This window comes from Maylandia zebra, linkage group LG1 (genome assembly GCF_041146795.1).
Source record: "Maylandia zebra isolate NMK-2024a linkage group LG1, Mzebra_GT3a, whole genome shotgun sequence".
In the NCBI taxonomy this organism is placed as follows: domain Eukaryota; kingdom Metazoa; phylum Chordata; class Actinopteri; order Cichliformes; family Cichlidae; genus Maylandia; species Maylandia zebra.
In genome coordinates, this window is record NC_135167.1 from 4979765 (window position 1) to 5003531 (window position 23767).

The window sequence follows — 23767 nt, forward strand, 5'->3', positions numbered from 1 at the left end:
CCTGCTCACCTTTCGTGCGTTGCTCTCTTGTCTCTGCGCTCACTATCCCCTTTAACAGGTCAACCTGGCGGCTGATAGGCCACCTTGGGGAACGCCCCCACCTCACAGGTGCCTACAATTGTCTGTTTAGTCCACAGTGGATTAAAGGAATATGGTACAACCTTAACACACATAATATAAATGAGGATAAAACCATGCAATATAAATATCAATAAACAAACATGCAATATAAATATCACAATAAAATCATGCAAATAAAATCAACACTATGTACCAATACACAGATTGATAAAACATAAAAACATAAATTTCCACTGTATGACATATACATGTCATACAAACGTCCACCACAAGACGAGTATGGAGACCATGAATTGCTTCTATAAATAGAAGCAGACATGAAGATAGTGTTAAACCACCTGCTAGCCAATACGCCACATTGTATGCCATATCTTTTTATGAGGTATGAAGATTCATGTGCTTTTGTGCTGAAGGTTTTCTTCTGTTCTCAAACTGCTCTTCTCTAAGAGATCAGTCTGGGAGGAGTTCTTTTTTTCTCCAACTCTCTCCCCTCATGTATTGTGTATTTCATTGTTCTTCTCGTGCTGCCTCTTCTGAATTGTCTTCCCAATGTGATGTTTGTGCAATGTATGTATGGTCAGAAGGGGTCCAACTTCACTGGATGTAACATGTACGTGTAACATTGCGGTGACAAATTAAGGCTCATCATCTAGAGTGCTGAATTGTCAGAAATGTAAGGTAGCTCAGTAAATGAACTTGTGCTCATTGCTCTGTATTATTTAAACATTCAGACCCCCAAAGGTCTTTTTAGTCATCTGTTTGTTTTGTCTGTGGTTCAACAGGTTTCTGTCTTCCTGTCTTCCATTTCTTACAACACATTCACACTGTTACGCATACACAACCCAACTCTGCATGGCCACAGATGCAGTATTTGTTAGTCCCGCAGTGGGAGCTTAGATGAATATGTTCAAGCTATTTCTGTTTGGTTATGTGTTTTGCGCTTATGAGTGTAAGCTTACAGTACACTTTAGTGGCAGATTTTTAATGGTGGAGTATACTGAATTAATGTTTTCTTCCATACTAAATAGTGAATTATAGGTTTGTGTAAAAACTTTTTTTCATTTCTACAGAACAGGTGTGAGCAACAGAACCCTGGCTGATGGAGAACATAGTGCGCTTCTTAATCATCCTCTCCACTGGTAAGATCACCACACAGGAACCACACTTTGTGATAGTTTGTTCATACATGTGTGCTGTATTCATGCTGTGCTGTGTCATACATTATACGTTGTTGTATGCTGCTGTGTGTAGGAATATTCACTTAGAAACATAAAAAAATAGGAGCATTTACTAACTTTTTCTCTGTGTAACCGCTATTTAGTTTGTGAGCATCTCAAACTAAATAAATAATTTAGTTTGAGGTGTGAGAATTAGAGTTTCCACTTTCACCTATACTCTTTCACTTATATAAGAGCTATTAATTATTAGCTTAAAGCACAGTACACACTGGCTTCAGTGAACTTATTTACTGATGAATCACATCTGTGCTTGTAAACTCTGATCTGAAAGACTGTAATGTAAACTCCTGCAGTGCCATGTTAAAAGTCCATCCATCTATTCATCTTCTGCTTATCCAATTCAGACTCGGACCCACACAGTGTACTGTAACTGTTTGTTTGTCTCTTTAATGTTATGGCACACACAATGCTTCCAGCTCAGCACCTTTGATTTCTCCATGGCCAGCTTTCCAGTTGGATCCACGCTCCACTGCAGGTCCCCAGCATCATTAATGAACAAACAGTTCAGCAGAGTTCAGCAGTGTGATTCCTTCCACCTGGCCCACTGCAGCAGAGCCAGAGATCACACCACTGCCACATAAGTTGAATTTTTTTTTTTAATACTGTGTGCTGTATTTTAACAGTTTCCAGTAACAATGACAATGACCTGGACTGGAACTTTTACGGCACATGGCACCATGGCAACAACCCCCTGAGCCTGAACCTCAACATCTCTACTGGCTGTAAAGGAATCTCCATTTCAGCCAATGAGAGCTTTCTGTCCATCAACGGGCAGATCACAGCCCAGTGTAGGAGATCTGAAGTGATTACCTTCAAGCACCTTGGACTTGAGTCAGGGGAGGACATCAAGTTCTGTCTGGACTGGGAGCCACTGCTGGACCAGTTAATGCTGACAGTAAGTGATAACAATTTTTAAATTTAAGTGTGGGTTCTAAATGCTATTTTTTTTTTTGTTTCATCATTTGACACCCATTATTTTACTCAATAACATTAAAGTTCAGGAGAACTCAACTAAAAATGAGCGTGAGGTAGTTAAATGAAAGATGTGGAAAAAGCACATGTGTATAATAATATACCACCACCACATTCTAAAAGCCATATAACAAAATGTAAAATTTATATGATGTTCTGTACACTGCATACACTACACTAGCTAAATTCAAGATTATTATGATAATTTCTGTTTTTTGTTTTTGTTTTTCCTGTTGTGATGTTCAGGTAGGAGAGGAGAAGCTTATTCTGTGCTCACCTGCAAGCCTGCAGGGTAACTGCTGCAATGACCTGAGTGATGGCCCAAACACACAAGAAGCAGACTACGGCATCCTCAATACCGAGATTAATCATGATTTCATCACCGACAAAACACGGATGGCGTACAACTTTCAAGCACATTCCACCAACTACAGTAAGGAAGATTACACATATTGTGTCAGCATATTCTTGATAGAAAATCTGTGAATGAAATATATTTAGCAAAAAATAAAATTGATGTTCTGTACTGTTTTATTTGTTCCAATAACTCAGTTTGTCTGTAATGTTGTTCATATTTAGCTTTGCTGAACCAGCATTTCAGATTTCTGTTATCAAGTGCAGCATGTCAGAATCAGAACTTTCTCTTCTTTTCTGTTTTTGCAGCAGAATTATGTGAACAGGCGAAACGGGAATCCGGCCCCAACAAGTAATTTCCTCTCTTTTCCTCAAATGCACCAGTTTATTGCAGGGATATCATGGCAGGATGTTGTAGACTTGATCCTTCCTGAAGTACACAAACTTTGATTACAAACGAGGAGTGAAGACATTAGCTGTCTGATGTAATATTGCTCCATTCAAATGAAACATGACAAACTTATAATCATGGCTGTGCCTGATGTTTGTGTCCAGGTGTGCTGAGCCTCCATACGCTCACAAATCTGATGTGGAGATGAAGGAAGATTTCAAAGGCCACAGCGTCACATCACCTGTAAGACAAACACACAAAAGTTAAAGAGACTTGTCTTCAGATTAACCTTTTCTTTTTCAAACCAACCAGTGTGAGAAGGCTTTGATTTATTTTTAGAGAGTGGATGCTCTGTGATAGTGTGTCAGCTGTTGTATTGCAGTGTTACTGTTCTGAACTACCTCATCTTACAATCTCATTTAATTATAGCTACATTATAAAAACGATAAAATTGAACAAAATTTTATTTGTAATAAACTATACTGAAACAAAATGAAATTTATTAAATTTCAATTATTTTTCAAAAAAACATTTGCAGTTCATTGTAATTCATTTATGTCGCCCACTGTGGCACACAGATATATTTTTATAGGTTAAGAGGAACACAGAGGGCAGAAAACATGTCAGGTTTTGGATTTGTGTACACTCAGTAGTGTCAGTTATTATTTGGTGTAGTAATGAGTTTAAAAACTGGAGGAGTGAAGAATGAAGTTAGCCTTACCTTTGCTTTCTTTAGTGCTCAGGCTGTGATGAAATGCAACCTTTCCTCCTTAGACACACAAAAATGTCCCGCTCTGCAGAGTAATATCACCTCTTAAATCCAATTATTAGGTTTCTGTAGGTTTCACCTGAATCACACATCTGCAGAAGTGAGGTTTCACTTTCAGTCATACGACTGGGATGAAGATTCATATTTTTAGAGTTTGCACTGCTGACATTAGCAAAAAACCTTCTTTGCATCTGAGACTGTGTGCTTCCATTTTTAATCCAGACTTACTTTACAGCACATTTTTGAATAACCTAGAGTATTCATGCAAGTAGAGGGGAGAAGTGATGTAGTACAGAAAATAGGGTGGGAGGTTAGTCACATAAAAGTGACTGATGGCAGCATTCTACTGACCATTACAGGATGGTGTTGAAAGCTGACTTTTTTTTCTCCTCTAAACGACCCTAAAATAGAGTCATTTAGTAACCCAACAATCTCAAAGCAGAGCCACAAGCAGAGCTGCAGAGTGAAGCAGGTTTTGCTTACATTGTAAAAACTCACAGTTCTTATATGTGCTGTCTTTTCCAGGCAATGGACTTGACAGGTATACCAGCAATGGCTGGTATACCTGTCAAGTCCAATATCACTGTCCACCTCCCTGCTGCCTTAAAACAAGCTGCGAAAAATGTTAACAATGTAGCCTGCACTTTCTTCAAGAACATCTCCCTGTTACAGGTAAGGCTGTTTGCCTTCAGTCGATACAGGCACATATGATAGGATTTCAGGTGACCTTATTTAGCTGTCAGCCTGCAATTTTTTCCAGTGTTCACATTTGCGATTCTATCTGGAATACTTTTGTTGCTTTGTGTGCAAATATTTATGCTGCATTGTGTAAGATGAAGGTCAAGTTGTGTGTGTTTGTTTCAGGAGGCTCACAAAACTGCCAAGCCTATCAATGATGTGGTGGAAATCACGGTGGAGAACGAGATCATCAGAAATCTGCCTGAACCCATTAGGATAGATTTTTACCATGAAGCCGTATCTGTAAGTTTGTGTGTTTCTGTGGCGTTTAGCCTGTATCAGTACGCTCCCCACCCACTTTATATTACTTAAAGCTACTTCCTTAAACTGACACTTACTGTACCAAATAGTAACTGCTGAAATTGACTGCAATGTGCTGCAGTGCAAATATCAGTAAACACTCAGGGTGACAAATATGGCTTAGGTGCAGAAAACAAAAGCAAAATGCTGTTAAGTTCTGTAATATCAGCCTGTTGACCTCAAAGGTGCAACAAGCACAGAAACCATGTGTAGCAAAAATAGACTGCGGTCTTAATGCGCATAGTTTCTGTGAAGTAGTCATGGTAACACATGAAACTCCCTGTTTTTATGTTAACTGTGATCTAAACATTCTTTAGCATTATGGCGATACACAGTAAGCCAGATTATGTATGCAGCAAATAGGAAACAACTTTAAAGGAACTAAAATGTAAATATGTCCAACAAATGCGATATATGCAACTTCTTATTGGGAGATGTCTGCAGCTCACATCTTTGTTCCCTCTTTATTTCAGGAAAGCTATTTAAGGACATGTGTTTCTTGGGACACTAGAAAAGGTTGGAATCCTTTAGTGGCCATGCATACAGAGGTTTGCAAAAGTATTCGGCCCCCTTGAACTTTTTCACATTTTGTCACATTACAGCCACAAACATGAATCAGTTGCATTGTATTGGTCTTTCACGTGGAATTCCAAAGTGGTGTACACATGAGAAGTGGAACGAAAATCATACATGATTCCAAACATTTTTTTTACAAATAAATAACTGCAGGGTGGGGTGTGCGTAATTATTCAGCCCCCTTTGGTCTGAGTGCAGTCAGTTGCCCATAGACATTGCCTGATGAGTGCTAATGACTACATACAGTGCACCTGTGTGTAATCTAATGTCAGTACAAATCCAGCTGCTCTGTGACGGCCTCAGAGAATATTGGGAGCAACAACACCATGAAGTCCAAAGAACACAGCAGACAGGTCAGGGATAAAGTTATTGAGAAATTTAAAGCAGGCTTAGGCTACAAAAAGATTTCCCAAGCCTTGAACATCCCACGGAGCACTGTTCAAGCCATCATTCAGAAATGGAAGGAGTATGGCACAACTGTAAACCTACCAAGACAAGGCCGTCCACCTAAACTCACAGGCCGAACAAGGAGAGCTGATCAGAAATGCAGCCAAGAGGCCCATGGTGACTCTGGACGAGCTGCAGAGATCTACAGCTCAGGTGGGGGAATCTGTCCATAGGACAACTATACTAGATCTCAGTGCATCGTTCGATACTGTTGACCATAATATCCTATTAGAGCGATTAGAACATGCTGTAGGTATTACAGGTACTGCACTCCAGTGGTTTGTATCATATCTATCTAATAGACTCCAATTTGTACATGTAAATGGAGAGTCCTCTTCACATACTAAGGTCAATTATGGTGTTCCACAGGGTTCAGTGCTAGGACCAATTCTGTTTACATTATACATGCTTGCCCTAGGCAATATTATTAGAAGACATAGCATACATTTTCACTGCTATACAGATGACACCCAGCTCTATCTGTCCATGAAGCCAGATAACACACCAATTAGTTAAACTGCAGGAATGTCTTAAAGACATAAAGACCTGGATGGCTGCCAACTTTCTGCTTAATTCAGATAAAACTGAGGTTATTGTACTCGGCCCTGAAAAGCTTAGAAATATGGTATCTAAGCAGATTGTTACTCTGGATGGCATTACCTTGGCCTCCAGTAATGCTGTGAGGAACCTTGGAGTCATTTTTGACCAGGACATGTCCTTCAACACACATTAAACAAATATGTAAGACTGCTTTCTTCCATTTGCGCAACATCTCTGAAGTTACAAATATCCTGTCTAAGAGTGACGCTGAAAAACTAGTTCATGCTTTTATTACTTCCAGGCTGGACTACTGCAATTCGTTATTATCAGGATGTGCAAAAAACTTTCTGAAAAGCCTTCAGCTAATCCAAAATGCTGCAGCAAGAGTCCTGACAGGGACTAGAAAGAGAGAGCATATTTCTCCTGTATTGGCTTCCCTTCATTGGCTTCCTGTTAAATCCAGAATTGAATTCAAAATCCTGCTCCTCACATACAAGGTGTTGTGTCCCCCACAAGCCATGTGGGGGACACAGCAAACATGTGGAAGAAGGTGCTCTGGTCAGATGAGACCAAAATGGAACTTTTTGGCCAAAATGCAAAACACTGTGTGGCGGAAAACTAACACTGCACATCACTCTGAACGCACCATCCACCATCTCTTCATCTGGGACAGGGAAGCTGGTCAGAGTTGATGGGAAGATGGATGGAGCCAAATACAGGGCAATCTTGGAAGGAAATCTCTTGAAGTCTGCAAAAGACTTGAGACTGGGGCGGAGGTTCACCTTCCAGCAGGACAACAACCCTAAACATAAAGCCAGAGCAACAATGGAATGGTTTAAAACAAAACACATCCATGTGTTAGAATTGCCCAGTCAAAGTCCAGATCTAAATCCAATCAAGAATCTGTGGCAAGATCTGGAAACTGCTGTTCACAAACGCTGTCCATCTAATCTGACTGAGCTGGAGCTGTTTTGCAAAGAAGAATGGGCAAAGATTTCAGTCTCTAGATGTGCAAAGCTGGTAGAGACAGACCCTAAAAGACTAAATAAATCAGTCTTTGCAGCAAAAGGTGGTTCTATAAAGTGTTGACTCAGAAGGCTGAATTATTACACACACACACCCCACTTTTCAGTTATTTATTTGTAAAAAATGTTTGGAATCATGTATGATTTTCAATCCACTTCTCACGTGTACACCACTTTCTGTTGGTCTTTCATGTGGAATTCCAATGCAATTGATTCATGTTTGTGGCTATAATGTGACAAAATGTTGTCACATTACAAAAGTCTTGAACTTTTGTAATGTAATGGGCCAATACTTTTGCAAGCCACTGTATTTGACATTATTAATTATTATCTATCTGTATTTCCCATTTTCTTTCCCATAATTCCCACCAATGAGCTTTAACTGATTTATATTTTCCTGCTGCAGATTCTCTGCAGGTGAACTGGTCAAATGATGGATGTGAGACACAACAGAAAGGGGAAAACCACACTGTGTGTCTGTGTAACCATACAACTTACTTCACTGTCCTGGTGGTAAGACACCGCTTTTCATACAACAATAAAAACAGTAATGAGATGTTGCTTATAAGTACTAAGTCGTTTTAAAGATGTATAAAATAGATGTTCTCTAGCATATCGAGACTATCTCTCCACACCGTTACATATTCCATATGTACGGGGTACGACCCCCCCCCCCCCCCCCTTGGTCATGGCGTGTGGATATTTCTTTAAGACACTCCGGCACGCCCGGTGTGACCATGAGCTGGGTCTCCTCCAACACCTGCTGCTGATTCACTGCTGGCCCCTCCCACAGCATCCCTCCCATGGCTCCACCTCTGAGGCCTGGGCCAGTGGAGGTTGACTATCAAGCAGTGGAGGTTGACTATCAAGCGGCAGATGTTGAAGAGGTTTCCATCCTCTCCTTCGGTGTTGCCCACCTCTCCCTGGTCTGCTCCCTGCTGGTCCCTAGGCACAGTGTTGGGCGAGATGGGTCCCTTCAGCTCTTGATTGGAGCATGCCAGTTGTGGCAACTTGCCCTTCCTGGGGTCCCGTCTAATAGAGCGGACCTCAAAGTTGATGCTATCACGCAGCCATAGCGCCTCCTATCTCAGGTGCTGCTGCTGCCTGAATGGTCTGGTTGCAGGCAGTTGAGTGCCCTGCCCCCCAGCATTTATGGTCCCCTTCCCGCAGTTGGTTGCTGCCATGGTGGGAGTAGTAGCCTTTAGCCCTGCCCCTGGTCCCTCTGGATACCCCTTCGGGCCCTCATGTGCAGGGCAGCATGCCCTACAAGGGCGTGAGGGTAACTGCTGCCCTGCTGGTGGCCATTTTGTCGCTCGCTTTATAGGGATGGAGCTTGACACAACAGCTGCAGGCAGGGTGGGGACATGGTGAGCCTCCCCCATCCTGTGCCTCTAAGGAGAGCAGGCTAAAATGGGGATGATGGCTGCAGTGTTCCCTCCCATGGCTCCGCCTCTGTGAGGCCTGAGCCGGTGGAGGTTGATTATCGTGAGGTGGATGTTGAAGAAGCTTCCTTCCCATCTGGCTGCCACTGGAGTGTGTCCCGGACGGGTGAACCCATGTCTGGGTTGCCTGATTCCGGGCCCCTCCCACAGTGTTCCCTCCCATGGCCCCGCCTCTGTGAGGCCTGGGCTGGTGGAGGTTGATTGTCAGGAGGTTGATGCTTATGACGCTTGGCTCCAGTCAGACGACCAGAGTTGCCTCATGGGACTGCCTGTCTACCCTGCAGCCACCTCGCTGTGCTGAGGGGCCTATACAGGCGTGTGGAGACAGCCGTGTTCAGTTGAGGCGGGTAGGACCTCGGAGCTTAGGCTCAGCTGTACTCCAGCCACCCTCCTCCCTCCTGACATCTTTTGAGTTGGGCCTCGTGGCCAGGACTGCTGAAGGCTGTGTTCCCCTGGCATATTGCCCGCGCTTCACCAGTTTATGCGCCAGTTGGCTCGGCCACCAGTTGACAGTTCTCCGGCCTGCGGCGCTGGCTCTCTGTCTGGGAGATTGCCCAACTGTTGCGAGTCTACGTGGCCAGCAGGGCCCACTCAGTGAGCTGACACCCATGGTGAGTCACTTCCCTGGCTTCACTGTAGCTCCAGGCTGTCTTCCCCTGGCGTGTTGCCCGCAGTTGCCGACTTACGCGCCAGTTGGACCTCGCTGCAGCGAGTGAGCATTCTCCAGCCTATTTTAGACGGATTTTCTCTGGCATGTCAGCTGCTGCAACTCCTGGCTGTGTTCCCATGGAGTATTCCCTGCATTTGCCGGTTTACACGCGAGCTGGACCTTGCTGTGTTTGATTCTTCAGCCGGCAAGTGAGTGTTCTCCAGCCTGCAGCGCTGTGCACGAGTGTCTTGTTTGAAGTTCACTCTTGCTGCTCCCCTGTCTGCACACAGTGCTAGCGACCGCTCAGCCCTGGGGCAGACCTTTGGGTTAAGTCCCCGCTTGGCCTTCAGTGGGCTAGACCGCACCTCCGTCTGTGGACAGCTGGGCGGCGCCGTGGCTGTGTGGATGGACCCTTCAGGTCGCATCCCTGCCTTGGCCCTTCATCTTTGCAGCTGTACTGCTGCTGCGGGCTGTGTTCCCCTGAGTGAGCTGACACTTGACCCTTGACTGTCCGCCAGTGTCTCGTCAGGCCCACTCTTGCTGGCCCCCTGTCTACGGATGGCTCAGAGTGGCTGCTATGCCCTGGTGGCGAACCTTGGGTCGCTCCTCACTTGGGCCCTCAATGGCCTGAGCCACCAGCCCCTCCCCTGTCGTGGATGATGCAGGTTGGCTGCTCAGCTCCTGGGACAGGCCCTGGGCCTCGTCCTACCTCGGCCATCCACTGAGTGGCCGAGATGCTGCGAAAGGCTCTTTTCCCCTGGCACTGTGTCACTGCCTAGTGCCAGGCGGGGATCTGTTGTGACTTGGCAACTCCAGCCGGTGGCTACGACTTCCCGACTGGAGCGTCATCGCGGATTTCGGTCACGGCGATAGCCAGCTGCTGTGCACGAGTGGCTTGGTAGGTTGTGTTCCCCAGGCGTATTGCCCGTGTTTGCTGGCTTTCATGCCAGTCTGACCTCGCTGGGGCGAGTGACAGTTCTCCAGCCTAGTGTAACTTCAGCCAGTGAGTGAGAGCTCCCTAGCCTGCTATGCTGGCTCCCTGTCTGGTGCTTTGCCTGTGTGTCACGGGCTTACATGGCCAGCACGGGGACACCCAGTGAGCTGGGACTTTGTGTCTGACCTCGAGTGTCTCGTTTGCGAGTTCACTCTTGAAGCTGTAGTGACAGTGCTGGGGCAGCTACTTGGCAGCTCGGTGTGCTGCGCTCCCTGGCGGTCTGCTTTGCGGTTCCCGGGCTGACCTTAATCGGCCAATCACTTGCGGTCCTGCATGACTGATTCAGGCCAGTCTGGGGTCTGCAGACTGCTGCCTCCACCCCTTGGCTCAGGCTATGCGTCTGCGAAGCCCTGACCAGGGTGGTGTGCCTGTTGGTGCGTGGTCACTGACTCCCAGCACTTTCACTCTCAGCGGTTCAGTTGCACTGTCTCCTCGCAGGGTGTCTTACAGAGTTACCCTGTACATATGGAATATGTAACGGTGTGGAGAGAGTCTCTGACTAAGAGAACCAAGGTTACACCGTAGCCTTACGGGGGGGGGGGGTTGTGTTGCTTTTTTTTTTTTTTTTTTTTTTTGTGTATGAAGACCTTTTTCTGCTCATTGCACTGTCCACTTGTAGGACCTGAAGCCTCGATCAGTGTGCCAGCCCCTGGAACTCACTGCTATTCGATATGTAGGCTGTGCTGTATCTGTGATCAGCAGTTTTGCTCTTATAATTTATCTTGGCAGAAAAAAGGTATGTGTGCATACAGTCTATGGAAACAGTTTTTTGATTTTTATTTTTATTTTTTTTTAATTTACACTTAGGTAATCTGTTTATCTTTTCAGTACTCCCATGCAAATATCTAGCAATGACTATTCCATTAGACACATGCCAGTATCTTCAAACACAAGGAGTTTGCATTGTATTTTGTATTCTTATACTATAACTGCATTTCTTGCATTATATAGTTCTGCTTCTAGATGTTATATTTCAACACTGTCATCCAATTAAATACACAGTACATACAATACATAGATTTGAGGATTTCAGTTTTTTGTACTTTCTCTTAAACTGGCTGCTGTAACAAGGTATTTTCTTACGTTTTGGAATAAATAGTGTTTTTGTCTTATCTTATTTGAAGAACATTTGGGGTATTTAAGTATAGTATACATATTAATATTAATATAGGATTACTGAATTATTGTAAGTGCAAGCAACAATAGAACAAGTTCATACAAAAACTTGGTGGCATTACTGTGATCTTGTGGTTAACTTGCTGAAAATAGAGATGCAGCTCATGTACCAAAATATGTGAGCCGTATCACCCTTGATGTTAATAACAGAATCGTATTACTGTTTTCTCACCACATTCTTGTCATTTAAAAACTGGAAATGTTTCTTTGTTTTGTTATGTTTTTTTTTTTTAACAATTTCTGGACATGTGAACCAAATTTATTTTCAGATTAAAATACCTTTGCATGGTCTGGCTATGTTTGCACAACTGATTGTCGAGGTGTCTTAACCTCACACTATAAAGTGCTTTGAGATGACCGTTGTGTTTTACTGCTATATAAATAAAATGTATTTGATCTCAAGTACAGCTGCAATCTGCAAAAAGTGAAAAAAAAAAAAAAAAAAAAAGCACTTTTCTTTGTTTCATCTCATCATAGATTATGCTGCCATTTGTCATTTTGGCTGTTTTTTGTTAAAATCTTTCAGGTTTGGTAAGCAAGAAGTGCTGTTTGTTGACATCATGCAGCACCCTTCACCCTACCTGAGGAACAGGTACCTGGCCACAGGAAAGACTTCAGCTTCAAATCATAATCCAACTACTCCCACAGTTAACTATGAAGAAAACTTCATGGTTAACTGTGTATTATGCAGCATTTTAGAGGCAAACAGTTTATTTATATGTACAGCAGTATGACTCTTTCTTTATCTCATACCAACTGTTGCACCTGTGTTTCAGTTTGGATCTCATATCCAGTAGATGTTCTTGTACACTGTGTCATCTTTATAAAGTCTCACAATCCAGCTTGTCACTTCAGCGTTTTCAGCATACCAAATCTAAGTGATCTGCAATTTTATACAAGCTGGAACAGCTGAGGTAGGTTTTGTTGCACACAGGTGAAACAGCTGTGGTCAAAGGTTTTGGTTTAAGTGTCACTAATGCCAAAAAATGTATTTATTTGCCATTAAAAGTCTTGAATGAATAAATGAATGAATTGCTCATGACTGCTTTTCACTGTGTCACAGAAACATGTATTAAAAAATAAATAAACAACTTGAATAAAAATGTAAGCAGCAAAGTGTATGAAACAAGGCCATGAGCGAAGCTGGTTTGGACCACGTAGTTGTTTTGGACCACGTAGTTGTTTGCCAACAATATACCCACCAATACAACATCACTGTAGTTCTCACCAAAGGGAGGAAAGCAGCAGTAAGATGAGCTCAGTAGTAGAACAGAATCAATACAATACCCATAGTTCATTAGATCAGAATTGTACAGCTCATGCAGCACCACCTGAGGCAAATGTTCCAATAGCTCGACTACCATGGTGAACATGACATCAATGATGATGATGACAATGACAGTGGAGACAAATATAATTTAGATCAATTACCCCAGTTGCTAAGAAAGCTTTCTACTTCCCTTTCCAAAAATAACCTTTTACTCTGTATGTTGTGTAGCTGAGACTAGACGGAATATAAGCCAAGAAAGAAATCCCATCTTATGAATGCTACGTGTAGCAGACTACATGTAGCATGCATAACATTTTATGACAGTTCATAAATTCATGTAAAAGTATCCTGATAACACCTGGAAGCTTTGAAAATAAACATGACCGTTTGTGCTTTTGTTCTGTGCCATAAATGTAATGTTGTTGATTCAAAATAATGATTAATAACTATATATTATGATAACTTGTTCGAAAATTCCTGACAGTCATTTTGATTGCTTAGAAAAGTCTCCAAATGAACAGCCACTATACTGTAGTGCAATTATAAACATCTGGATTAGAAATCAAGTAAAAACAGATGGTTTAAAATACTAAAGAATGTATATCTAATGCTCATCCTGTAATTTTTGTCCTGCTTCACTCAATTTCTCATTTTGCTTTTAGTTACTTACATTTGCTAGTCGAAAACATGTGGTTTAATGTTAAAATGCAGTGAGTCAAAAATAGCTATGAGACTAAACAGGGCACAACAGGATTGGACTCCTGTGCAGCTGCTGGAGCTGATCAGGCCCACTGAAAATTTAACTAAAAATGCTAATCAATCTTAATGAAACTAACTTCAAGCTGCACAGAGCAGATGAAACAGCAGGACGTCTGCTGAACATTTAGTCTAATTTCAAAATGGAAGACCCTGAACAGACTGAATGCTTTGCTTATGAAATGTTCCCGGTGTTTTTCAAGCCAGGCAAAAGATGTCACATACACAGACACACCCTTTATATTCCTGGGATAAAACCAGTCTCAGGATCATACCTCTGAGACAGGAACCGCTTTGACTAAACAGCAGTATTTGATGTACTCAGAATTAGACTGATCAATTGAGCTTCTTTTATCCATATCGCCCTGTAAAAAAAAAAACAAAAAAACAAAGCAACCTCTATTATAAAACATCTACCTTGCCAAGTCACACATATTTCTACATATAATTCCACAATTCGCTACATCTTGCTTAAGATGATGGCCATTGCTGTGCAGCAAATCAATAACAGTGATCGCTCTGTGATGTTTACTCAGAATGTCCCAGGTTTATATCTGTAAGCCAGCTAGACTAGCTGTTTTTTCTGCAACTTTTCTCATTTGCAGTCAGGTTTTGACAGGACAGATCATTTAAAATAATAATTATGGAATTTTACAGACAATTTTCAAAAGCCATAAAGCAGCTACGTGCATACAACAACAGCTAGCAGACTGGACTAAAACTAAAGCTCCAAATCTGACCAAGGCACAAATCTGAAACTAAAAGGTTCTCTTTTGAGATGAAATGAAGATTCTGAGATACAAGATGTCTGGAGCATAGTTTACTTTAGGAGACAGGATGTGCAGAAGTTCCACAACTGGACTAAAGATGTGGAATGAACAAAGTGTCTGTGTGGACATGATTAAGAACAAAAAGAAATAGTGCATATTAGTTATGTGTTTCAAAAATAACAACAGTGGGTTTAAATAAAAAAAAAAAAAAAAAAAAAAAAAAAAGGCTTACAGCATCTCATACTGTGAAACAGGGTGAATTACACTAAACCCACCTCAGCTGGTCAGCTTGAAACACTCAAGAGTCACTGAATTCAACACATGGAAAACATGTTATGTTGGTTGAAAAAAAAAAAAAACAGCAAGAAACTGCAAGCAATGAGGCCAAGAGTAAATAAAGGCAATGACATTACAGGGATGAGTCACTGTCCTCAAATAGCAGCAGTAGTATTTTCTCCCCTTCTTCATTAGAAAATAAATAAGACCAATAGTTTAGATCAATGTTAAACACACTCACACCTTTTAGTTAGAACCCAGGAGAGAATATTAACCTGCATTATGCTCTGGTCCCTGCAGTCATGTTCATAGCACCAGTGAAGTCTCAAAGGCATATACTGTTTAAAAGGCATATAGTATATAAAATTACCTGCTAAACTTAATAAGGATTAATAATAAATAAACTGCATAACCACCTCTCTACTGCACCTTGAAATGTTTTCCCAGAACAAAAATCTTTGTTTGTTTTATACAGCTGAAGGCCACATCTGTTGGCTGTGAGGATGCACAAACTCCTGGGTTTTAAAGTGTAACAGTCTATTGACTTTTGTCCATCTCAGTCAGCACACAGAAGCAGGTGTACTGGGTGAAGTCAGTCAGAGAACCTGCAGAAAACAGACAACACCATGTTGGTTAGTTGACTCAGGTGAAGTTAAGTGAAAATGACAAATCCTTCTTGCTTCCCATGTAGTGCACTCACGCAGCAGCTTAGTGATGACAGGTGGTCGTTTGGACTCTGGCAGGTAGACACCCAGGAAGTAGACTGGAACACCAGACAGGGCAATGGCAATGCCGATCAGGGAGTTGATGGTGTCGCTGTAGAGAGGAACTGCCACCAGGAAAATGGTACAGAGGCAGAACACCACCGGGTATAATAATGAGAGCTGCAGAGAGAGTCACGAGTTCAAAAACAGATCCTCCTAAATAAAAACATAGTATGAAAATATTTGCTTCATCATTATTATTTTGGATTTTATATGAGTAAACCTACACTGTGACATTCTTCATACCTCAGCATAACATCCATCCAGTTACTGTAACTTTACTTATTAGTGAAACAGTCAGCCTAATGTTGGCAAAGCAGAAAAGTGTGTGTAGAAGCTGTTTTTTTTTCCTAAAGCATTAAATAAAACCAAATTAAATCTGTTTCATTACTTTTAATACTATAATTACATATAATTAAAATGAGTCACCCACATTCTAACATTACATGCATTATATTCAAACTGAACATGGAAAACCTGAGATACCTTAAGAGGTCTGGGTCTGTCTGGCTCCTTCAAGCGGAGGTAGATCTGGCCAGCGATGGACAGCCCCATGAAGAACCAGTAGCTAAAGCTGTAGTAATTGATAAGCTGGAAGACGTCTTCCACTGTCAGGTAGATCAGTGACATGACACACTGGACAGCAGACGGGGAAAATGACACCAGAATCTGAGTTTGTGTCATAGTTTGAGCAAGTACAATAGAACAAGTGTGCCAAGGGCCCCTTATGGTTTACGGCCTATGATAGCAGTTTGTATTATATCCTTTTATTTCCCAACACAAGAAATGAAACTGACACCCTTGAGTTTCAATAATGCAATCAAGGAGTAGTAATCACAGGATTCCCAGTGAGCTGTTATTAAGTAGGAGTTTCTTCCACCACTATAATCTGCATTTCTATTTACATACATTGAAGATCAGAGCAGGAATCGGAGTGAATCTCTGTATATGGATCATGGACAGAGCATCTGGAAGGTGACCCTCACGAGATCCCACAAAGAACAACCTGGACACAAAGGATACCATTTCTGCCATTTAAAGATAAATCAACCCGTAAAAATAAATGGTTAAAAAAAAAGAAATCACCACAGTATATTTATTGCACTTCTTAAATCATTGCATATTTGTTTGTTCTACCTGGATGCAGCTATAATAGATGCATTGAGGCCTCCATAGCAGGACAAAGCCACAGCAATGGGAATGGTCCAGCTCATTACACCAAGCGTGTGATCAGCAAACGTCTAAGCAGTAAACAGAAACTGGTTCAACAACTTAAACTCAAACACAAGCATAGTTTTCCATTTCATTAGCTACTTTTCAGTTTGTTTACTCACCACTGCAACTGCATCACTGGCCAGTATAGCACTGACATCCAGAACAGCATAATAGGCAACATTAGTGAGGATGTAAATAATGGTGACAATCGGCATAGAGATGGCAATCGCCATGGGCAGGTTCCTGGAAAAACGGGGTATTTGATCAGGCTGAGTATTTTTGTCACATCTTTTCTACTGAGGAAAATAATAATAATATTATTAAAATAAAAAAAAACACTGAAAAGAAAATGTACTTTTCAGGACTTTTGATCTCCTCAGTTACAAAGTTGAGAGTGTCCCAGCCAGAGTAAGAGAACAGGGCAGAGTACAGCGCCAATGCAATGTCACCGGGGTCGGTAGATGATCCCTGAAAGGATGATTCGAAGTTGCCTGTGTAGCCTAAAATGGAAACATGACAATCAAAGCAACAGTCTGTGAAATCTCATTGCATTCAAATTAACAGTGATAAGATGCCACAGATACACAGCATTAGGTGTTCTGGCGAGAAGTATGTTGATGGTTCCCGAGATTTCAGTTTGGTTTGTAGCACCAAGCAGTTATAAAAGGATTCTGAGGACACATTCGTATGGTAATTAGTAGCTGACTTGAGGTAGCCCCTGCTTTATCACTCACTTTATTCTAAATGAACCTGTAATTTTCAAAATTTTATACCATATTCATTACGACATTGAACTTGCGATTAAGACCATAAAGTCCTTAGGAAAATGTTTACTGAAGCAATATCCAGAGTCAATTTGTCATAAACTTTCATGCAAAGATCTCTGCTTTACTCCTAAGCAGAAGTGTTATTATTTCTGAAGGCACTGCTGACCTTCAGAAATAATAACAATCTAAAGCAATCCATTAATCAGGATTAATGCATATCAATATGATTATACAGACCTTATCATTAATTGACTTTTTCTTTGGAACTGGAAGGATTCTCGTTTCTGTTTATAGTTTGGGTTTGTTCACCAAACACATTACAGTAGACTTTGTGTGGATGAAGTTAATCAGTCTTTGTACTGATCAAAAGAAGGACTTGAGACTGGTGGCTGCCATCTGATGATTTAGATTTTTTTTTTAACAGTGTGCATTTGCAGGCGATGACCACCACAGAGAAGAGGAAGACATCTTGACTTTACTTGAAGACTCCATAAATAGTTGTTGGCCTGACCAGGTAAACTAGAGAACTATCCAATGAGTTCCAAGACTGCTTTTGCATTGGGTTTGCTTTAAAACCTGGAGGATACATTCATTTTTATGAAAGTTCTGTACTATTTCAAGAATGGGTTTACAGCTACACTGTTAACTTTCTTCAGCTGCACTGATAATTCAGGACTGAAGTCCTGATTTAAAAGTTCCTAACTGACAAATAGACATTCCATGAATTATGCGTCCAAAACAAAATTAATTTTCCTGACACCTAGAAAACCTCCAACAAGCACTAAAGCCAAGGGATCATCTGTCTGTGGATGTTATTTAATCATAATTTCCAAACTACATGAAAAGGTGAGTACTGTCGTCACCACTCACCTTGGCATAGCTTGACGATGCCAGTGACTATAATGACGATCAGGGCTGCCACCTTAGCGTAGGTGAAAATGTCCTGAACACGGGTGCCCCACTTTACATACGCAGAGTTGATGAATGTCAGCAGGCCTGGAAAGAGAGGAACACTTACTACTGCAGAAAAGGCTAGATAGATATGAGCAGACAGAAGTTGGATATAAACAGAACTAAAGTACTTACAAACACATGCTGCAGCAATGAGCCTGGATGCCGCATACGGTGGCTCACATGTTGGAAAGAGCGGCTGCACCAGGTAGTTTGCAAATGTGATGGCTATGACTGCCTGGCTCGTGGGCTCAATAATCAGCAGAGATGTCCACAAACGAATAAATGCAATAAAACCACCAAATGACTCCAGTATGTATGCATAAGAGGCTCCTGATTTGGTGATTGTGGTGCCCAGCTCAGCATAACAAAGGGCCCCAATTACTGAGAACAGACCTCCAATCGCCCAGATGACTAGTGAGAGTCCGTAAGAGGCACTGTAAATGAGGACACCCTTCGGGGACACGAAGATCCCAGAGCCTATCATGTTTCCTACGATCAGACTGACTCCATTAAGCAATGAGATCTCTTTTTTAAGCTGCATGCTCACTTTGGGTGTTTCCAAAAAGGTAGAAGAGTCACCAGAATTGCCATTCATCTTCTTGGACTCTTCACGGTTGGCCATGGTGCCGCTGCAACAGGGCAAAACCAGCACGAACTGAAGACCGGCTGTGTGTGCTACAGTCCCTTGTCAATTTCTGAGAACCTCTGAAACAACCTGTCCAACAGAACCAGAAGAAGAAAATTCTTATTGGTAAAGTAGAGAGTAAATAAGATAAGATAAGATAAGATAACCTTTATTAGTCCCACACGTGGGAAATTTGTTTTGTCACAGCAGGAAGTGGACAGTGCAAAAGTTATGACGCAAAAATTAGAATACAATAAGAATAAATACAGTACACAACTGTACAGAATAGAATAAAATAATATACTATATACAGTAGAATAAAATAGAATAAAAATATACAATAAGATAAAAATAGAATACGAATGCTATATACAACTGAGTAAAAATACAACGATGCCAGAAAAGATTATTGCACTTAGTGTTATTGCACATGTGTGGATGTGTGTGTTTGTTCAGTTAAAGTCTTTATTATGGAGTCTGACAGCAGTGGGGAGGAAAGACCTGCGAAATCTCTCCGTCCCACACCGTGGGTGCCGCAGTCTCCCACTGAAGGAGCTGCTCAGTGCTGTCACAGTCTGCTGCATGGGGTGGGAGACGTTGTCCAACAGGGATGACAGCTTAGCCGCCGTTCTCCTGTCACTCACCACCTCCACTGGGTCCAGAGGGCATCCTAGAACAGAGCTGGCCCTTCGGATCACCCTGTTCAGTCTCTTCCTGTCCCCAGCAGAGATGCTGCCGCCCCAGCAGACCACACCATAAAAGATAGCAGAAGCCACCACAGAGTCATAGAAGGTCTTCAGGAGTGGGCCCTCCACCCCAAACGACCTGAGTCTCCGCAGCAGGTACAGCCTGCTCTGCCCTTTCCTGTAGAGGGCGTCTGAGTTATGAGTCCAGTCCAGTCTATTGTTCAGATGAACACCAAGGTACCTGTAGCTGTCCACAGCCTCAATGTCCATACCCAAAATAAATTCTCAGCAGTCAGAGAAATGTCCAGTGATTGATTTTCAGGGTATCACTTATTGCCAGAGATAGTCAAGTGGAGGAACATAATTTATAAGGCTATGACATGGACCTTTTTCATTGTGCATGGAGGATGCTGAAGGTTGTTCAGCCTTTAACTTCTGTTAAAAGGGAAATAATTATTTAAAAATAAAAACCAAATTAGAAATTATAAGGCTGCAAAAGTAGTCTGAATATGGGAGAAGCAGTTTAGAATATCAGTGGCTTTCTGTATTGTCAGTGTGGAATGTGCAATTTACAGCTCAATTACATGACCACAACTTGATATGATGAGCTGCTTATTAACTCTTATTATATTCTGCATTAATCATCATTAATGGGCAGCTGCTTGTGCCTGTGTGCATGCGAGGTACATGCTTCACTTCAATCATTAGGCATCTGTTCCTCACGCACAACCTGGCCAGCACACCACCTGTTTACCTCATGATAATTTAACAATCAATGAGTCAAACAAGGTCACAGCTGTTGACTCATCACTCAACAACAGAGGAGATAGAGCTGCCTTCATGGCTGCGTTAAGCTGCCTGTGCCTCATTAAAGCAAAGGGTGACGGTGGTGTGAATCTCCATATGTGCGAAATGCAACAGGTATCATGCAACTCTGCTAACGATCCTGAAGATTACACAACACAAGAAGGATTCAGCATTCAAAGAGAGTTAAAACTAAACAGGCATCCCTTGGAGATCTTTTCATGCAATGGTGATATTCTGGATTTCAACTGACTTTCTCCCTGTGGTTTCAAAAGAAGGCTAAAATATAAAAATAACAACAAAGTACACTGCGTAGTAGGTCAACTGTCCAATGTTAAGAAACACTTGACTACTGTATATACAGAAGATTTTTCCAAGCACAATATATCCAACTGTTAGATTGTTTGACTGAACTGAATCCATATCCATGTTATTTTTATCCATTAGATAATCAGTACTGTACATCAAGCTTCAGTAACTGCAACCCCAAAGCTGGTTTAAAATCGGTAGCATTCAAATCAAATCACATCTAATTTATTTCTATAGCACATTTAAAAGCAACAGAGTTGACCAAAGTGCTTCACAATTAGTTAAAAACATGAGAAAACAATAAAAAAAAACAAAAACAAATACAGATGAATTATGTAAGGCAAAGACAATGTATAACATAAAAACAAAATAAACATATTGTTTTGTTTTCCACATTGGAAACGGTGGCTAAAAAATAAGGTTGGTAACAAAAATGTTTATTGTTCAGGAAAATCGCTGCATTTCAGAGGAAAATTGTGTTCATGAACCAAGTAGTTGCATCCTCATTCACTTCATATTCTTTTGATTAACAGACCCAAAAAACCATAACCAATAGTTAGCCGAATCCTGCTTTTGAAGATCTGTTTTGTAAAAGAATCAAGAAATATTCCCATGAGAACTATTTCAAAATTGCTTCCAAGCTTTCTTATATTTTGCCTTACAGTTGTACATTGCGCAACAAAGACGTGATGGCAAGGAGGGTAGTTTTTATAGAAGAAAAATGACCAGGAATTAGTAGGTGAAATGAATCATACTGAAATCTATCTGTACACATCATGTATTCTACTGGTCTCAACAAGTATGTAAGCATGCCAGCATGTTCTGCAATTACAACAAAAAAAGGTTTTATCTGTCCTTGCATTCCATTCAAGATGTGTGTTCAGCAGTGCAGGAGGAGCTACAGGCAGGTAAACACGATAACAGACAGTCCCTAGTAACAAAAGCAAGCAGGGCTTTTAGGGTTTGTTTGTTTTTTTGTTTGCTGTAGTCACAATATGTCTATTGTTTTATATAATTATTAGAGTGGACCACCGTAACAATCTTTAATTTTGGTTTTTTGGTTTCTAAAACGCGGTACTGTTGTGCTGAGCAAAAGCAGCACGTTCAATAACACGTTATTCCCTCCTTTGTGAAATACATTTGTTGGAAATCTAATAAATAATGATGTGAATTTTTTTTCTTCTTAAATTAAATCTGTAAAATGTTGTTTTTAAGGCTAGAGAATTAACCTATATACGGATATGATCTAATAGCTCTCTTGCCAGTCCCCTGCCTACCTCAAAGTCAAAATAAAACATCTGTCAACGCAAAACAGCAGCAGCCGGTGTTTTCTTCCTAAAACAATAACCTTACTTCCGCTTAAGACTTTCAAAATAAAGTTACAACCATCTAGTGCATCTCTGGTAGAAAAGGGCTTTCTCTATTTTCTCGCACATTCTCTCTTTATTTTTCAAGGCAACCTTGCTACATTTTGTTGTCAATTTTATCAGTCAAATCCACGTTCATCAGGTTTTTCGTTACTAAGAATTTACCTCAATTCAAAAACGAAAATGCGTGCGCGGTGAATAATGATATATAGTAAACGAACAAAAAAGTGTAACAATTAATAAAATGGAAAAAATTGGTCTAGTTTACCTTAATGTTAAAAACAGTTAGAACATGAGACTATCCAAATTATATTAGCCTGTTAGCTTATTGTTTGAGCCGACTCACTGCATATCATAGCTTTGATTTCTTTGAGAAAAACCATGAAGTTGCTTTTTTCTTTGTTTTGTTTTTCCCTAACAGCAGAAATTCCCCATCTTTTATCAAGCGACACAGCTTTAATTTCTCACGAATTTAATTGGCTAATTGTAATTTAGGCTTTAATTTTGAATGCGGAGCTTCTTACCTCCTGTACCGTCTCGCCTCTTTGCGGCTAGCTTGTAGCAAACGGACTCCCCCTTTCTCCCGTTTCTCTGTCTAAATTCAGATAGTGCTAAAACTTCCGAACACGAACACATTTAACATAAACTATGCCCGCTAAGTGACGACGGGTTCAGAGCCGTGCTTCCCAGTGGTACCTGTGCTGGTTTTCCTCCTGTCTAATGATTTTGACAGCTGGCCAGCAGTGCGTCCTCATCACCCAGTAAACAACCGGCTGCTGCTCAGGAGGAGACGTCGTCACGTGATCTTGCAGTATTTTTGGCTCTTCGTATACAACTGCGCATACCCATGATCGACATATCATTGTTCCGATACCAAAGAGGGACTAATTGTGTTTACACTGAGGCAAAAAAGATGACAAAAAGTCATCACAGGATGCTACAAATAATAGTATCATCAAGTTGTTGCTGTCATGTTCCTAATCACTTCTCTCAGTTATATTGGCCCCTTGGCACTTGATGTGAGTGTGTAAAAAGCACATGTGTAATTAGAGCATTCCTGTTAGAAGCATGGGGCAGAGGGGTACTTGAACAGAATGTGCCAATATTCTGTTAGTGAGATGTCAGGTGATGAAACAAATGTATCCATGTCAGCACACCCGCAAAAATCCAGGACACATTCATAGCTGTAGACCTTTTGTGCAATGCATAAAAAACAAAGTAGTGTATTACAAAATAACTTTAAGTGATGGGTCTTGTTTCCTAAACAGCAAAAACCATGAAAGGCTCACCACAGAGCAAGTAACTGCTGGCAGCCAAAAACAACCAGTCATAAGTTATTTATTAATGCAACAGTACCGGTAACCTTTTGAGCTCTGATGCCTCACATCACGAGGGTCCTGGGGAGTTTGCATATTTTCACCATGTGCTAGTTTCAAATTCTTTGATTAAACTCAAAATGTGATCTTTTAAGCTTCAAGGAATTATACATGCAATTTCAATAATCGTTTTATC

The 23767-nt window shown here is 41.3% G+C and overlaps 2 protein-coding genes across 3 annotated transcripts; one reads left to right on the top strand and one right to left on the bottom strand.

Moving 5' to 3' along the window:
- Positions 1-1148: 1148 nt before the first annotated feature.
- LOC101487204 (adhesion G-protein coupled receptor G1-like) lies at positions 1149-12729 on the top strand. Its single transcript, XM_014409238.3, has 11 exons — positions 1149-1220; positions 1943-2214; positions 2538-2724; positions 2955-2997; positions 3201-3279; positions 4331-4477; positions 4670-4786; positions 5317-5359; positions 7838-7944; positions 11136-11252; positions 12219-12729. Exons 1-11 carry the CDS (start codon positions 1181-1183, stop codon positions 12225-12227), a joined length of 1161 nt encoding a protein of 386 aa, XP_014264724.3. The 5' UTR covers positions 1149-1180; the 3' UTR covers positions 12228-12729.
- A 1379-nt stretch (positions 12730-14108) lies between these two features.
- Positions 14109-23047, bottom strand: slc7a6 (solute carrier family 7 member 6). 2 transcript variants are annotated; one of them, XM_004539817.3, is made up of 10 exons: positions 22952-23047; positions 18597-19179; positions 18381-18506; positions 17099-17243; positions 16863-16986; positions 16666-16769; positions 16438-16534; positions 16015-16164; positions 15465-15648; positions 14109-15369 (listed from the first exon to the last, which is right to left on the bottom strand). In XM_004539817.3, the coding sequence occupies exons 2-10, from the start codon at positions 19084-19086 to the stop codon at positions 15302-15304; spliced, it is 1488 nt and encodes a 495-aa protein (XP_004539874.2). In that variant the 5' UTR covers positions 19087-19179; positions 22952-23047; the 3' UTR covers positions 14109-15301. The 2 variants fall into 2 exon arrangements, with proteins under 2 accessions (XP_004539874.2, XP_004539873.2); XM_004539816.4 differs by having other exon boundaries at positions 14110-15369; positions 22780-23040.
- Positions 23048-23767: the final 720 nt, after the last annotated feature.